This window comes from Thamnophis elegans, chromosome 4 (genome assembly GCF_009769535.1).
Source record: "Thamnophis elegans isolate rThaEle1 chromosome 4, rThaEle1.pri, whole genome shotgun sequence".
Taxonomy (NCBI): domain Eukaryota; kingdom Metazoa; phylum Chordata; class Lepidosauria; order Squamata; family Colubridae; genus Thamnophis; species Thamnophis elegans.
Genome location: NC_045544.1, coordinates 130853619 through 130870737, shown reverse-complemented (window position 1 = coordinate 130870737; position 17119 = coordinate 130853619). Strand labels below are relative to the sequence as shown.

The 17119-nt window shown below is 44.8% G+C and overlaps 1 protein-coding gene across 1 annotated transcript in view; it reads right to left on the bottom strand.

The window, feature by feature from the left end:
* Positions 1-16731, bottom strand: part of NOS2 (nitric oxide synthase 2) — a 38070-nt gene extending 21339 nt beyond the window's left edge. The window contains exons 1-12 of the mRNA XM_032216329.1: positions 16607-16731; positions 12817-12979; positions 11734-11825; positions 11116-11257; positions 9258-9397; positions 7679-7853; positions 6858-6959; positions 5470-5664; positions 3699-3781; positions 3473-3617; positions 439-543; positions 302-351 (exon numbers count right to left, since the gene is read on the bottom strand). Of these exons, the coding sequence (XP_032072220.1) occupies positions 302-351; positions 439-543; positions 3473-3617; positions 3699-3781; positions 5470-5664; positions 6858-6959; positions 7679-7853; positions 9258-9397; positions 11116-11257; positions 11734-11825; positions 12817-12979; positions 16607-16716 (1502 nt within the window). The 5' untranslated portion in view covers positions 16717-16731. The remainder of the gene's footprint in view (positions 1-301; positions 352-438; positions 544-3472; positions 3618-3698; positions 3782-5469; positions 5665-6857; positions 6960-7678; positions 7854-9257; positions 9398-11115; positions 11258-11733; positions 11826-12816; positions 12980-16606) is intronic.
* Positions 16732-17119: the final 388 nt, after the last annotated feature.

Below are 17119 nucleotides of genomic sequence, written 5' to 3'. Positions count from 1 at the left end.
TTGAGCAATCTCTTCTCATAGAGAACAACCAACTGTACAAGGAAATCCACTGATCTCCCAGCAGATAATCTTAAAACGTAGTCCTATTCCCAACAAATTATGAGCCATTGATCCCCACTGAAACCATTGAAGTTATAATCAATTTATACAGAGAATTCCAGATTGGGGCAAACTAGTTTAGGTTATATTATAGTAGATGAAATAAATGAGTAGCAGTTCATCTTAAAATAAGAGCACTTAAAAGATTCAATAAAGAATAAAAAATGGTTACTAGGATAAGCAAAATTCTGGAAGTAATTACCGGAATTTGTTACTCAGTTGTTTCATTGATAAGAGGGCATTCTGCAGAGTCTATAATAAAAAAGAAATACTGTTATATTGCATGGATAGTCTGATTTATTGTGGAAAATCATATATAGCAGACATTAAAAGTATTACTTTGCCATTGCTTGGTGCATCGCCATTTCCAAAAGTGCTGGTGACCACCAGAAGTAGAGTTTCCTTCTCAAGGTCTCTTAGGTTGTAATCCACCATACAAGTAACCTAAAAGGAGAAAGAAATGTTATCAGGAACTGGAGAAGATAAAAAATTGTGAGGCAAAACAAAAAAATATTCATTGTCCACCCTTCTTCAGAACCCGAAAAACGTGTGGGTAAAGGAAAAGGTTCCCCTTGCATATATGTTCTAGTCGTTCCCGACTCTAGAAGGCGGTGCTCATCTCCGTTTCAAAGCAGAAGAGCCAGTGCTGTCCGAAGAACTCTCCGTGGTCATGTGGCCGGCATGACTAAATGGCAAAGATGGCGCATGGAACACTGTTACCTTCCCACCAAAGGTGGTTCCTATTTTTCTACTTGCATTTTTTATATGCTTTCAAACTGCTAGGTTGGCAGAAGCTGGGACAAGTAACGTGAGCTCACTCTGTTACGCGGTGCTAGGGATTCGAACCGCCAAACTGCTGACCTTTATGATCAACAAGGCAAGCGTCTTGGCCACTGAGCCACCGCATCCCTGAACAAACATATAGTCAGTTGCTAAGTGAACTCCAGGGGTCACAGGTTACTTAAGAACGTAGCCAAGCTTTAGTACGGACACAATACATTGTGGAAGACCAGCTTCCCTGAAAGCTACCATGTTTACGTCATCAACCCTGTCTCTGCTTTATATAAGTGGGAGGCAGGGACACTGCACAGAGAGCCGCAGTGGTGCAGTGGTTAGAGTGCAGTACTGTAGGCTACTGCGGCTGACTGCCGGCTGACTGCAATTTGGCAGCTCGAATCTCACCAGGCTCAAGGTAGACTCAACCTTCCATCCAGAGGTGGGTTCCTACCAGTTCGCACCAATTCGGTAGAACCGGTTCGTCAAATCTACCAAATCGGTTAGAAAAGGTTCCACCAGTGGACCCGGAAAGTAGGCCACACCTACAGAAGAGGTTCCAAAAATTTTTGAAACCCACCACTCACTCACACACACACACACACACACACACACACACACACACACACAGAGAGAGAAAGAGAGAGAGACAGACAGACTCACACAGAGAGAGAAAGAGAAAGAGAAAGAGAAAGAAAGGAAGAAAGGAAGAAAGAAAAAAAGAAAAAAAGAAAGAAAGTGAGAGAGAGATGAAAGAAAAAAAAGGGAAAAGGGACAGAGACACAAAAGGAAGGAAAGAGAGAGAGAGGGGGAGAGAGAGAAAGAAAGAAAGAAAGAAAGAAAGAAAGAAAGAAAGAAAGAAAACACATGGCCAGCAAGCTACTCCCACCAGGTCACATGGCCGGCAAGCCACTCCCACAAAGGAGGCCACACCCACAGAGTAGGTTCGAAAAATTTTTGAAACCCACCACTGCTTCCATCCTTCTGAGGTCGGTCAAATGAGGACCCAGATTGTTGAGGGCAATAGGCTGACTCTGTAAACCGCTTAGAGAGAGCTGTAAAAGCACTGTGAAGTGGTATATAAGTCCAAGTGCTATTGCTATTACAGGCTAACTCTGCTGACTACCAGGAGTTTAATCTTGACCAGCTCAAGGTTGACTCAGCCTTCCATCCTTCCGAGGTCGGTAAAATGAGGAGCCAAACTGTTGGGGGCAATAGGCTGACTCTGTAAACCGCTTAGAGAGGGCTGTAAAAACACTGTAAAGCGTTTAGTTTAAGTCTGCTATTGCTATCTTCTAAGTATCCGTAATAATACAGATAGTCCTCAATTTACAATAGTTCATTGGTGACCATTCAAAGTTACAGCAGCACTGAAAAAAAGTGACTTACAATCATTTTTTACACTTAACAACTTTCTATTGCAGCATCCCCATGGTCCAATGATCAAAATTAGGATGCTCGGCAACTGGCTTGTATTGATGACCATTGCAATGCCCTGGGGTCATATTTTTATGACCTTCTGACAAGCAGTCAATGGGGAAGCCAGATTCGCTTAGCAATCATGTTACTCACTTAACAACTGCAGTGATTCTTTTAACAATTGTGGTGAGAAAGGTCATAAAATGGGGCAAAATTCACTTCACTTCTCACTTCTCGCTTAGTAACAGAAATTTGGGGCTCAATTGTAGTCGTCATTCAAGGACTACCCGTATTGCTGTTCTTCACACGTAAAACAATATTGTCACGGTCCATCACAGGCATCTTATCAGGGGTGGGATACAGCCGGTTCGGACCAGTTCGGGTGAACCGGTAGCTCTGACAATCAGCTGGGGAGTGAACCGGATTGCTCCGATGATCAGGTGGCCCCGCCTACTTATCTATATCCTCCCAGCTGATTCGAGCGGCAGAGCGGATTGCCGTGCCTCAGGTGTGTTACTCCCCAGTAGTAACGTAGGAGATAAGTTTTGTGTTTTTTTTTTCATTTTTCAGTTCCATTGTAAATTTGTTTTTTTTAAATATTATTAATTTCATATATACATTCACAATTATATGATCTCATAACTGTTATTAATAATATGTATTTATAACATTTTTCCCCTACAGTTGACAATATACTTGAAATTGCTTTCTTACCATCCCATAACTCCATCTTATCTTACAACATTCCTACTTCTTCTTCCTTCCTTCCCTCCTTCCTTCCCTCCTTTCTTCTCTCCTACTCTCCTTCCTTCCCTCCTTCCTTCCCTCCCTCCTTCCCCCTTCCCTCCCCTTTCTTCTCTCCTTCTCTCCTTCCCTCCTCCTTCCCTCCTTCCTTCCCTTTCTTCTCTCCTCCTCTCCTTCCTTTCCCCCTTCCTTTCCTCCTTCCTCCCCCCCTTCCTTCTCTCCTAATTCCCTCCTTCCTTCCCTCCTTTCTTCTCTCCTTCTCTCCTTCCTTCCCTCCTTCCTTCTCTCCTTCTCTCCTTCCTTCCCTCCTTCCTTCCCTCCTTGCATCCCTTCCTCCTTCCCTCCTTCCTTCCCCCCTTTCTTCTCAGTTTTGTTAAACTGAGCACATGTGCAGAGCACGCAATTAAACCAGCAGGATCCCACCACTGCATCTTACCTTGGTACTGAAGGCACAATTGAATATATCCCCCAGCTTTCGAGCGAGAGTCTCTGATTTCCCCATTTCTGTTGCATAGAGCACCGTTGCTTTGATCCTGACAGCCATGGCTCTTCGCATCAACGAGGACGCAAACAACACAGCCCTGCAAAGAAAAACGTTTTCTTTGACCCAGATCCAAGAGTCGATTTTCAGACGGGTATCGTAACTTATCCTGGAAACGTACTTGGCCCATATGCAGAATCTGATCTTTCTTTTCTTTGGCTTGTGTTTCTCGTCTTTCCAGATGTGTGTTTTCCAGGCATCCACCTTGAAGGATAGGAGAAGTTGGACGTTTCAATGTCAGATTACCATGATTTAAGCCAGTTACCCAATTTTGCTTATAAAGCTATCGCTGATTCCACAGACCTATGACTTCTCCCCCAAATGTTTCCTTCACTGGCTCTTTCCTCATTCTGCTTCTATCCCTTATTCCCTTTGTTGTGGAAAACAATTGGATTTCTACACTGGCTAAATTGAACTTGGAGCATTGGTGAATTGTATTTCTTCCTCTGGATCCTGGTCCACCATTGGGTCATTCTGAAATCTTTTAGGAATCAAGGAAGCTTCACATAGGGATACACTTGAATACTGCTCTGTGACAAATAGCAATAGCACTTAGACTTATATACAGTGCTTTGTAGCCTTCTCTAAGTGGTTTACAGAGCCAGCATATTGCCCCCTACAATCTGGGTCCTCATTTTATCCATCTCGGAAGGATGGAAGGCTGAGTTAATCTTGAGCCGGTCAGGATCAAACTGCTGAACTGTAGGCAGTTGGCAGTCAGCAGAAGTAGCCTGCAATATTGCAGTCTAACTACTGTGCCACCATCACCATACCTCTTATCATTGCCAAGCCTAGTTATAATATATTTATATTTTGTGTTGATCACAAACAATTGCTCCCTTAATAATGTTCTAAGATATTCCTTGCTCCCCAAAATTACCTTTTCTAAATTTCTGCTTAGAACTAGATGAAATGTGGGATAAGGGTAAAAGAAGGAAGGAAGAATGGATTAAGTTTGAATTAGCTGGTGGCAGAGGTGAACTGGTAGTCTGGACTCAATTTTCATGGGAATTATGCTTAGAACCTGGGGAAAATACTCCATCCATCCATCCATCCATCCATCCATCCATCCATCCATCCATTCTATATATCCCTAATATATTGGTTCCAATGTAATGGAAGCCAATTTGTGGTTGTTAAGGTTCTGGCCTTGAAACCAGGAGACTGTGAGTTCCCGTTCCATCTTAGGCATGAAAGCTGGCTGGATAACTTTAGCCAATCACCTGGAGACTGTGAGTTCTAATCCCCTTTTAGGCATGAAAGTCAGCTGGGTAACTTGGGCAAGTTACTCTCTCTCAGCCCAACCTATCTCATGGGGCTGTTGAGGGAGGAATGCTAGGTAGGTTAGTCATCTTGAGTTACTTATAAACTAGAAATCTAATACATACATACATACATACATACATACATACATACATACATACATACATACATACATACATCTCTGTGTGTGAAATGCCTCGAGCAATTTCAACCAAACTCTGTACACAGATGACTTACTCTCTGGAAACAAATACTGTGGGGGTAAGACACTCCTAACACCCCTTGGGAGGGGGGTGGTGTTGTTCTGTTATGATACAGCCTGTTGTGCCTTAAAATGGCTTCTACTGTGCAGCACAGTGGAGTTGCCATGGTAAAGGCTTCACAGTACTCCACAAGGACCTCCCTCTGGTAACGGGGAAGATCCAACATTAGAAATTACGTTTGGTCCGGACATTTCCCCCCTATAAATAAATACTCAGGCAACGCCGGGTTATCAGCACTAGTTAAAAATAAAATAATTACAAAACCCAGTTTTCCAATGTTTCATGGGGGGAAAAAAAACATTGCCGATTTTGAATTGAAAGATGCTAATGTGAACCGGGCAACCAACTGAATTGAACTGAGCTCACCTGATAATAATAAAAGGGTGAAATAATGTAATTCAACATCTCCTGATGGAAGAGGGGGGTAATGCTACCCGAGATGGGGGGAACCAGCCAAACCCAATCAGCCGGACACCCCCCACGAATCCGGTATTCATTCTGCATGTACTTCATGAAGGATTCGGCAGCAGAATGGTGGTCCATGATAGTGACGCTTTGTTTCTAGAAAGAATCACAGACATGTAAAACTTACTTGGCGCCAGTGTACACATTTGTTAAGAAGACTTTCGGGTACATGGCCTTATAGGCAGTCCTTGAATTACAACCATTTGTTTAGTGACCGTTTGAAGTTTACAACGGCACTGGGGAAAAAAAGCGATTTACAACTGTTTTTCACACTTACACCCATTGCAGTATCCTGTGGTCCAAATTTGTCATATCCTTGGCAACTGTACTTACAACAGTTGCAATATCCTTGGATCATGGGGTTATTGTTCGTGACCTTCTGACAAGCTGGCTCAATGGGGAAGTCTGATTCACTTAACGACTGTCTCAGTAACTTCACTGCAGCAATTCACAGGGGCAGGATAGGTCATGAAATGGGGCAAAAATCCATTTAACAACTATGCTGCTTAGCAGAGCTGTCAATTTCATTGAGGGCCGCATCAGGATTGTGTTTGACCTCGGGGTGGGCCAGAGTGGGCGTGGCCAGGGTAGGCATGGCCAGCTTGATGTCACTTGTGTCAGAGACATCTGTGGTGGCTGGAGTGCTCTGCCAGTGAAAACAGGCTCCCGAGCTCTGTTTTCAGCTGCGACGGCCTCCTGCCACTATCTGCCAATGAAAATGGAGCTCGAGGGGGGGTCCTTTGCTGTTTCTAGGGCAGCCTCGCAGGCCAGATCTAAGCACCCTGCGGGACGGATCCATCCCCCGGGTCTTGAGTTTGACACTCCTGCTGCTTAGCAACAGAACAATTTAGAAACAACTAATCCAATCAATGGTTGGGTTCAGTGGTGGGATCCTACCAGATTAACAACTGGTTCGGTGATCGCGAGTTTCGCGCACATGCATAGTTTTAAGAAAACTTACCTGTCGCATTATTGGTGGGGAGGAAAATAGCTGAGCTGCGGCAATCTGTTCTGCCGTGCAACTCAGCTGAGAATATTTAGGTCAGTAAAATGCAAGGGTGGGTGGAGCAAACCAGTTCAGTCCCAGCTGATTGTCAGAGTTACCGGTTGGCCCGAACCAGTCCGAACAGGTAGAATCCCACCCCTGATTGGGTTAGTTGTTTGCAAAGATTTCCAACAAAGCCTTTTCTTCTTTGGGGAGGGGGGGGGGAACTTCAGACCTTCTCGCTGCAAAGGAAGTGGCTAGAAATAGAGAAGAGCGACCTTTTGCTTCTTCTTTTTCCACTCACCTGAAAACTATGGAGCACAGCAACGTTCACCTCTATAACAGCTTTGTCTTTCCACAGGGAAGAGAGTTTGTTTGTTTCCAGGCCCATCCTTCTCCCCACTTCCTGGATCAAGCAGACAAAATGGGGGACAAACCGTGTGTCATATTCTAGCTTCATTGAAAATGGCATACAGATACAGCCTTTATTGTCTGCACCAGGGGTGGGTTCCTGCCAGTTCTAACCTCTTCTATAGAAGAGGTTCCACAAATCTACTGTTTAGAACCGGTTCTAGATCCCTGCCCCCGCCCATCCGCACATCATCAAGATGAAGAGCGAGGGGAGGAATTCTGGGAGTTGAAGTCCACAAGTCTTAAAGCTGTTAAGTTTGAACACCCCTGGGGTTTTTTTTCTAAAGGGTTAGGGGTGCAAGGGTCTTGTAACTTCACAGCTTTAAGACTTGTGTGCTTCAAATGCCAGTTTCTGAGCCATCATTTTGGTTGCTAAGCAAGAGCGTTGTTAAGTGAGTTTCACCACATTTTACAAGTTGGCCACGCCCATCCGGTCACATGGCCGGCAAGCCACTCCCACCCGGTCACATGGCCAGCAAGCCACTCCCACCTGGTCACATGGCCGGCAAGCCAATCCCACCTGATCACATGGCTGGCAAGCCACTCCCACCCAGTCACATGGCCGGCAAGCCACTCCCCCAAAGCAGGCCACACCTACAGAAGAGGTTCTAAAAAAATTTAAAACCCACCACTGGTCTGCACCTACCCTCTGCAGATCCCTCTGGCCACCTGAAACACACTTTAACCACCCAACCAACCTTCACAAAGGGTTACCTGAAGAATATTGTAGCGCCGGACGTCGCAGAAGTCCCGTACGCCAATCTCAGTCCCCATGTACCAGCCATTAAAAGGACAGGCTGTAAATTCCAACCCACCAACTTCAAGGAGCATATTAGACACAGCTGGAACGGCATACCACTTCAAGTCCAGGTCTTTAAACCATTCATATCTGCAGAAAGGATCACAAGTTTAGTTTAGTTTAATTTAGTTTAGTTTTATTTGTCTTGTATGCCGCCCACTCCTGAAGGACTCCAGGCGGCTTACAATAAACAAGGGAGGGGATAAATAAACAAAACAATACTTTAAAATCCACAACAGTCACAGTTTCCGTGGGGCTGGATATTTCGAAAGCCCCCCGGCCTGGTGGAGCAGCCAGGACTTAATGGCTTTGCGGAAGGCTGGGAGGGTAGTAAGGGTCCGGATCTCCACGGGGAGGTCGTTCCAGAGGGCTGGAGCTGCGACAGAGAAGGCTCTCCCCCAGGGAGTCACCAGCCGACATTGGCTGGCAGATGGAGAAGACCTAACCTGTGAGATCTAATCGGTCTATGGGAGGTAATCGGCAGGAGGCGGTCTCTCAAGTACCCAGGTCCGATGCCATGTAGGGCTTTATAGGTAACGACCAGCACCTTGAAGGGGGTCCGGAGACTAATGGGTAACCAGTGCAGCTCACGGAGGATAGGTGTGATGTGGGTGTACCTGGGTGCACCCACAATTGCTCGCGCGGCTGCGTTCTGGACCAGCTGAAGTCTTCGAACACTCTTCAAGGGCAGCCCCATGTAGAGCGCGTTAAGTAATCCAGTCTTGAGGTCACAAGGGCATGAGTGACTGTCTGAAGGGCCTCCCGATCAAGGTAGGGTCGCAATTGGTGCACCAGGCGAACCTGGGCCAAGGTCCCCCTGGTCACAGCCGACAAATGGTGTTCTAAAGTCAGCTGGGGATCCAGGAGGACTCCCAAATTGCGGACCCTCTCTGAGGGGTGTATAATTTCACCCCCCAGCCTGAGAGATGGAAAACTTGGCCAATCTTTGGGAGGGAACATCAGTAGCCACTCGGTCTTGTCTTGTCTTGTCAAGGAGTTGTATTAACAAGCCATCCATTATCTATTATTTTGACTGGATAGCCTATTGGTTCTTTCATTGTAAATTCACACTGCACTTCACCAGCCACTTCTCATTAAGTTCCTTTGCTGGATGGGGAAAAACCCAAATAAATGGAAATTTGGACTACAAGGGCCCTTGCTATCTATATTTGGACTCTGTTTTGTAACAGCAGTCTTAGCATCTGCTGAAAGTTTTCCCCTATTGAATCATTAAGAGAGTGAGAGAAAAAGCTCATTTTGATTAAACACAAGATGAGGAAAAGCTGGAAAGCTTCGGGACTAAACATTCTTGCTGTTTCATTACTTTCGGCTCAATTTTGCTTGCCTGTTATCTCCAAGGACACCTTTAACCAAACAAGAGCCAAGCCGACCTGCCCCAAGGTCTCCGCACACAATCTTGCTTTGATAGAGTGCCCCCAGCTGACCCGTCACAAACACGTCTGGGCTCCTGTCATCTGAAGCCAAGATGCTTACGTGGGATGCTCCATCGACACCTCCAGGATGAGCTCTGGCGGCAATTCAAATAATTCTGGGTCTTGACCATTGGCTTGCAGGACCAGTGGAAGCACATCAAAGCAGCCATATTTGGCTCTCCAGCCAAGCTGGAGGCAGAGCTGAGAGAAGGGAAAGAGAAAGGTGGTGATTCTTTTTTCTTTCTTTCTTAAGAGGAGACAAAGTATTCGAATCCTTGAACGCCCAAAGAACAGGACTTATGGGTTCTGGAACTGGATGCAGTTTCGGTAAAAGGTGGAATGCCCTGATCATCCCATGTTTGGACTATTGCAATCAGCGGCGGGTTTCACATTTTGTTACTACTGGTTTGCCCCATGAGCGCTCGCTCGCTTCACAGGCGCCCCTTCTGGCCTTCTTCGCATGCGCTTTGCTGGCGTGCATACCTTCTGCACATGCGCCAGGCCTCAAAGTCATGCCTAAATAGGACCGCATAGAGCTGGGGCGGGCCCACACACGATTTCCGCTACAGGTTCGGCCGAACCGGTCCAAACCGGCTGAATCCTACCTCTGATTGCAATGCATTCTATAAGGGAGGCAGAATGTAGCGGCACATACAGCTTTAGGCATCCCTGTGTGGCCCAGGTAACACCACCACTGCTGTGGGAACTGCACGGGTTGCGGGTTTGATTTTAGGTCCAATTCAAGGTGTGTTGTTATCGTCTTCAAAGACTTTTATGGCATGGATCCACATTAACTGAGAATCCCACCCAATGGGATTGCAGAAGAGGTATATTAGGAGTTTAAGCTGGTGGGGTTTTAGGAGTAGAGCCTTTTTTGCTGTGGCTCCTGCCCTTTGGGACATCATGCCCAGGGGTGAGATTCACTTACCTTCCCTACCAGTTTGCAAACATGCACCTCATCTGCGCATATGCACCGCATTCTGCGCATGCTAGTGCTTGCACATTATGTCGGGGCAGGTAGGCGGAGCCGCTACCAGTTCGCCTGAACTGGAGAGAACTGGCTGAATACCATCTCTGATCATGCCCTTTAAGGTAAGATCAGCCTCTACCATCTTGCTCTTCCGAAGGAACTTTAAAACCTGGTTCTGCCAACTGCCCTGGGGTCTCGATGGGGATGTTCCACTTTGGAGCTGGTTAGTAGATTAGGAGAAGATCCTACCTCCATCCCAGTCATTTATTCATCCCTTTTATTTAATCTCTTGTTAACATTTAATGCCTTAACAGTGAATGTTTTTCATGTTTTAATGCTCTCATTGTTTTATATTGCACTTTTATGGTGTTGTAAGCTGCCAGGGAGATGGAAGGCATAGAGCCAGTTTGGTCTAGTGGTTACAGCATCAGAGTAGAAAGCAGGAGATTGTGACTTCAAACTCCCATCTTAGCTGAAAAGCTAGTTGGGTTATTTTAGCAATAGCAATAGCAGTTAGACTTATATACTGCTTCATAGGGCTTTCAGCCCTCTCTAAGCGGTTTACAGAGTCAGCATATTGCCCCCAACAACAATCCGGGTTCTCATTTTACCCACCTTGGAAGGATGGAAGGCTGAGTCAACCCTGAGCCGGTGAGATTTGAACAGCCGAACTGCAGAACTGCAGTCAGCTGAAGTAGCCTGCAGTGCTGCATTTAACCACTGCGCCACCTCGGGCTAGTCACTTTCTCTCAGCCCAACCCACCCCTTAGGGTTGTTATTGTGGGGGAGGAATCGGAGGAGAAAATTGTGTTGGGTATGTTCAACACCTTGAGTTAGTTATAAAAATAATAAAGGCGGGAAACAAATCAATCAATCAATAATATATAAATTTAATAAATTAATAATAGTAATAAAAAGGCGCTACTCTCGATATTTATTTTGTACATACTTGTGTAAACTCCACATTGGCTGGATCTCCCACAGTGGATCCATCTGGCATCTGGTAGCCAGCATACTGGATGAGTTGATTGTTCCATATTCGGAAATCGTGCTTTCCATCAGTCCTGTGGGGGAAGACAGTGATGGTGGACCTGTTTCAAGAGAGTGGGAGGGAATGACAGCTTACTCAGTGACTCTATAGATCCAGATGAAATGTATGTATGTATGTATGTATGTATGTATGTATGTATGTATGTATGTATTTAGTGTCACAACCCCTGGTATGCCCAAATATGGGAGGAAGCATACTGCTTCCTTTCTCTGTCTATCGGCTCATCACAAGAGACCATCATGATAGAAAGCCATTATTTTTACTGTTGCCTATGTTACATTTGTACATACCTATTTCCCTGGCCTAGCTGATAAAGGAAGAGAGCCAGTGGCTTAGTGGCTAATATAACTGCCTGATATGTAATACAGCCCAGGTTTGATTCCCAGTAAGGGTATGGCTAGCTGATGAGAGCTAAATAGCTTGAAATAGATCTATACTTGTCTCCCTTTATTTATTTATCAGCACAAATGCAATACACACACACACACACACACACACAAACATAATGGCTCATACCTTATGTTCCCTCCATTCGTAGCATACTCCAAATGGCGACAAAGATGTTCAAACATTTCTTTAGCATTAGTGCAACTGCGAGCATCGAACACCTAAAAGACATTAATCGGCAAATGAGAAAATAAAATATTAGTACTACATGCTTCCAAGTTTGCTTTCCAATCCAATCCCAGAAATATAACTTTTGCAATCTTAAATAACTCTTAGGTAACCCGTACTTGAATCTTAGAAACTAGTTAGTTTAGCATGTTTTGTAGATAATAACCTCACAGAAAGGACACTTATAGATCACGTAGCTCCAACTTCGATGAAGAGAAGATCCATCATCTTTGGGTCGCATGCACATGCCCAGGGAGCATGGGGTGTGCGGTGCGCCCCCCCCAACCGCCCCAGTTTTGGTTTTGGTTTTAGGAGGCTTCAAAACGGGCCATGGGGGCGGGAGCATGCGCATGCGCGGGGCAGTGGTGGGTTTCAAAAATTTTAAAACCTCTTCTGTAGGTGTGGCTTGCTGGCTATGTGACCGGTGGGAGTGGCTTGTCAGCCATGTTACTGAGTGGGAGTGGCTTGGCAGTCATGTGACTGTGGTGGGTGTGGTCAACTTACAAAATGTGGTGAACCTCACTTAACAACGCTCTTGCTTAGCAACCAAAATGTTGGCTCAGAAACTCTGGCATTTGAAGCACGCAAGTCTTAAATCTGTCAAGTTACAAGACCCTTGTACCCCTAACCCTTTAGAAAAAAAAACCCCAGGGGTGTTCAAACTTGACAGCTTTAAGACTTGCACACTTCAATTCCCAGAATTCCTCCTCTCGCTCTTCATCTTGATGATGTGCAGATGGATGGGGGGAGGGAGCTGGAACCGGTTCTAAATGGCACGGTAGATTTGTGGAACCTCTTCTGTAGAAGAGGTTAGATCTGGCAGGAACCCATCCCTGGCGCGGGGGCAGCAGGGGTCCTAGAATGCTGGGCCAGAGTTCCATTCTTTGTCTTATCATTTTTGCGGAGGTATCACTATGGAATAGGATGAGCTGAACCCTTGGCTTTTTCAGTAGAATCTGGTAAGAGCCAAAACAAACGGATCACCTGTAAATTGGACCACTGGATTCTCCCGATGCACCGAGGAGCATTTCTCCAGGCTTGTTTTGTGGCAAAGATAAGCTCTTCTTTGGTGAGTTGATAAGTTCCTGTTCTCTCTATCTCTTGAGCCACTGCTTCCAGCCGTGTTGTGTGCTCTTCCGTTTCTGCCCTGCAAAGGAAATAAAGGAAATGGCATCAGTGGGGAACAGGACAGTAAGCAATAATGGTAAGTAACACAATTCAGAGAGATTTCCAAAATGATGCAGGGATTTCCCCCTCAAAGAGATGCACAGAAGAAACAAGTGAATGTTGAAAACCATCATTCTTTCCTATGGCTGTCGAGTGATCCTGAATTGATGGTGCTCCTAGGAGGAGAAGAGAGCCTGTAAAAATTCCTCATTACCTTGACACATTGCTGCAGGAGTCATAATAATAAGATTTTTTTTTGTCTTGCAGCGCCAATAATATCGTGGTTTGCTTGTAAGATTAGAAGTAGTCTGAAAACCCTGCCTCCAAACATTAAAAATACAGCTTTCAAGATAGTAGAAAGAATCCTTCACCTAATGACTTGCTTCCACCATTTAATACACCATGGTTTGTTTAATCAGCTATAATCAGCACAGTAGTTTATCAAACTGCAAAGCCATAAACCATGGTTTACTAATAAGAATAAATAGTAAAGAAGTTGCCTTCATATTCTGTGCCTAAGCCATAACCCATCAAACCAGGATTGGAAAGGGGAATTTATCTATGTAATTGTTAGGACTCAAAAACAACTGGATGTCACATAATCAATGCAAGGAGAGAACCATTTATAACAAGTAATCCTGCCTGGTTTATATCACTGTTCCACCATTGCCCTCAGCGCATAAAAAAGCACAGGCATATTTAGGAAACTTCAACCCCATTTTTCTTCTCCAGTTACATGGTTAAATATTCTTTTAGAATAGAATTGGATTCTTTATTGGCCAAGTGTGATTGGACACACAAGGAATTTGTCTTTGGTGCATATGATCTCAGTGTACATAAAGAAAAATAAAATAGAATACACTCATCAAGAATCATAAGATAGAACCCTTAGTGATAGTCATAGGTTACTAATAAGCAATCAAATTATACTAAGAAACTAATAAAACAATATAAATTCTTTTGCCAGTCATAAACAGGCACAAAAATGCCTTGATTAGTTTTCCAACCTCATATACTTCAACCCAGGCTACCTTGCTGGGGAATTCTGGGAATTGGTCCACATGACTTAAAGTGACCGAAGTCAACAAACACTAAAGAAAGATGAATCTCATCTTAGCAGATACATAAAACCTGTAAAGGCATTGCTTTCATTTACCTTGGTACAGTGGTGGGTTTCAATTTTTTTTAGAACCTCTTCTGTAGGTGTGGCCTGCTTTGTGGGAGTGGCTTGCTGGCCAGGTGACTGTGTGGGAGTGGCTTAGCAGTCATGTGACTGGGTGGGCATGGCCAACTTGTAAAATGTGGTGAAACTCACTTAACAACGCTTTTGCTTAGCAACCAAAATGTTGGCTCAGAAACTCTGGCATTTGAAGCACGCAAGTCTTAAATCTGTCAAGTTACAAGACCCTTGCACCCCAGGGGTGTTCAAACTTGACAGCTTTAAGACTTGTGGACTTCAACTCCCAGAACTCCTCCTCTCGCTCTTCATCTTGATGATGTGCAGAGGGTGGGGGGAGGGAGCTGAAACCGGTTCTAAACGGCACTGTAGATTTGTGGAACCTCTTCTATAGAAGAGGTTAGAACTGGCAGGAACCACCCCTGCCGTGGTATATAGAACGAACCAAGATGGCAATGTTCACACACAGAACTAAGCCAAAGCTAAGCAAGCTGGATATATGAATGCAGCAGGCATGAAAATTGTTAGCGCTCTACAGTATGGTCTCAAGTGGAAGCTCTTCCTAGATTTTGCAAGATACTAAATAATACAGACTTTTGTTATATTGCACATAGTGCGATATACAGTAAAGAAAGCAGCCATTGGAGCCGAGGTGGCGCAGTGGTTAAATGCAGCACTGCAGGCTACTTCAGCTGACTGCAGTTCAGCAGTTCGTCTGTTCAAATCTCACCGGCTCAGGGTTGACTCAGCCTTCCATCCTTCCGAGGTGGGCAAAATGAGGACCCGGATTGTTGTTGGGGGCAATATGCTGACTCTGTAAACGGCTTAGAGAGGGCTGAAAGCCCTATGAAGCGGTATATAAGTCTAACTGCTATTACTATTGCTATTGGTTCTTAGCCTTGACGGTCATGAGACTATCTCAGGAGGCCATCTGCTGGGAGATGATGGGTTTCCTTGGCCAGTTGGTTGCCCACTGTGACAACAGACTGCTGAATGAAATGGGCCAGGAGTCTGATCCAGCAGTGCACGGCTTAGATTCTAAATGAATAATTACCCAAACAAATTTCAGTCCTGCAGGCCACAAATGGCCTGCCGAGGCCTCCATCTGTCCTGCCAAATCCTATTAGCTTATCTTCATCTCTCTCCCCCTCTTCTGATTTCTCCTAGAGTACAGAAATTGTGGTTTTTCAGCAATTATATTTCTAATCTCTTGTCAGGAGCTATTTGGAGATAATAAGGTCAGGCCTCCCAAGGCAATTGTTTTTTGTGTGTTCTTCACCCTTCATCTCTAGCCCCGAGAGGCAAAGCTTTCTGAACATGACAGGTTTCTTCCTTTCAAAGTGAGACTGTTCCAGACTGCCTCTGCACGAAAGAAGGGCTTAAGGAGAGCAGATTGTAGAGCTACCTATCTATGAAGTTGTCCCTTTATCTGACTTGCCAAGGATGCAAGTAGCAATAGCAATAGCAGTTAGACTTATATACCGCTTCATAGGGCTTTCAGCCCTCTCTAAGCGGTTTACAGAGTCAGCATATCGCCCCCACAGTCTGGGTCCTCATTTCACCCACCTCGGAAGGATGGAAGGCTGAGTCAACCTTGAGCCGGTGAGATTTGAACCGCCGAACTGCAGATAGCAGTCAGCTGAAGTGGCCTGCAGTACTGTACCCTAACCACTGCGCCACCTCGGCTCTAAGTGCTGAGAATGCAGATGTGGGTCTCTGCACCTGCCACAAATGTCTGATATAAGAATGCCGTGTGCATCACTGCATCATTATATAATTTGCATTATCTAGACAAAAAATGTCAGAACATCAAGACTACCATTAGTCCTCTCACATAACCCCACAAAAATGTTTTTGATGTTGGTTGCAGGATTGTATGTAAAGCAGCTTGGATCAATGGTGAGATTCAATTTTTTTTAATACCAGTTCTGTGGGCATGGCTTGGTAAGCGTGACATAGCTGGCTGGATGTGGCTTGGTGGGCGTGGCAGGGGAAGGTTACTGCAAAATCCCCATTTCCTCCTGATCAGCTGGGACTTGGGAGGCAGAGAATAGATGGGAGTATTTGCCAGTTCTCCGAACTTCTCAAAATTTCCGCTACCGGTTCTCCAGAACTGGTCAGAACCTGCTGAATCCCAGCTCTGGCTTGGATGTGTGGAAGCAGAGTTCAAATGTAAATGTTCTCTAATTTTGCTTCAGTTCTTTTCTCCGTTCTGAGAGATGCCTTCCCTGATAACCTGCTCTTTCCTTTTTGTTTCACTTACAAACTTAAGACAACACAAAGACAGTTTATTGCTCTATAATTAGAGCAACACTATTATGCCAATCACAGCCTGAGTCTTTAAAAAGGTCTTCCAAAATTGCCGAAAGGAAGTGAATCACAGGATAGAAGCTCAAAATAAGCAAAACAAAACAGAAAAACCTGACTCACTTTTGAAGTGTGTTGTAGAAAAGATGGATAAACTCAGTTGCTTGGAGTAGTAATTTGTCTCTGGGGATCGGTTCCTCTCGGGGACCTCGGATTAACCCTTTCGGATTCATAAGAGATCCCTGGCAAACTTTGTTCTGACAGTTAAGAACCTGGGGGAAAATATGTACAGGCAAAAGGGATGGATTAGCAAACATTTCCAGAATCAGAAATAGGCATAGGTACAGAGTTTAACCTTTGGGGTGGTTTAATACCCACTTCAATGAAACATTGCCCTTACGATGAAAAGTGCAGTATGGCCTATGCTTAAGATCAGAAATGATTTAAATTGTTTAAAGTTAGTTCAGCAAGAAGAAGCTAAGGTCAATGTAGAATGTCATTAATTTCTTTATTTCTTTTTCTCAATAGATTTTAGACTGTGTTTATTAAAAATCTATACCGTGTACAGGTTCTGGGAAGTTGGGGGGGGGAGGAGGAGGGAGGTTGGTGGGGTGGAGGGAGGGAGGGGTATACATT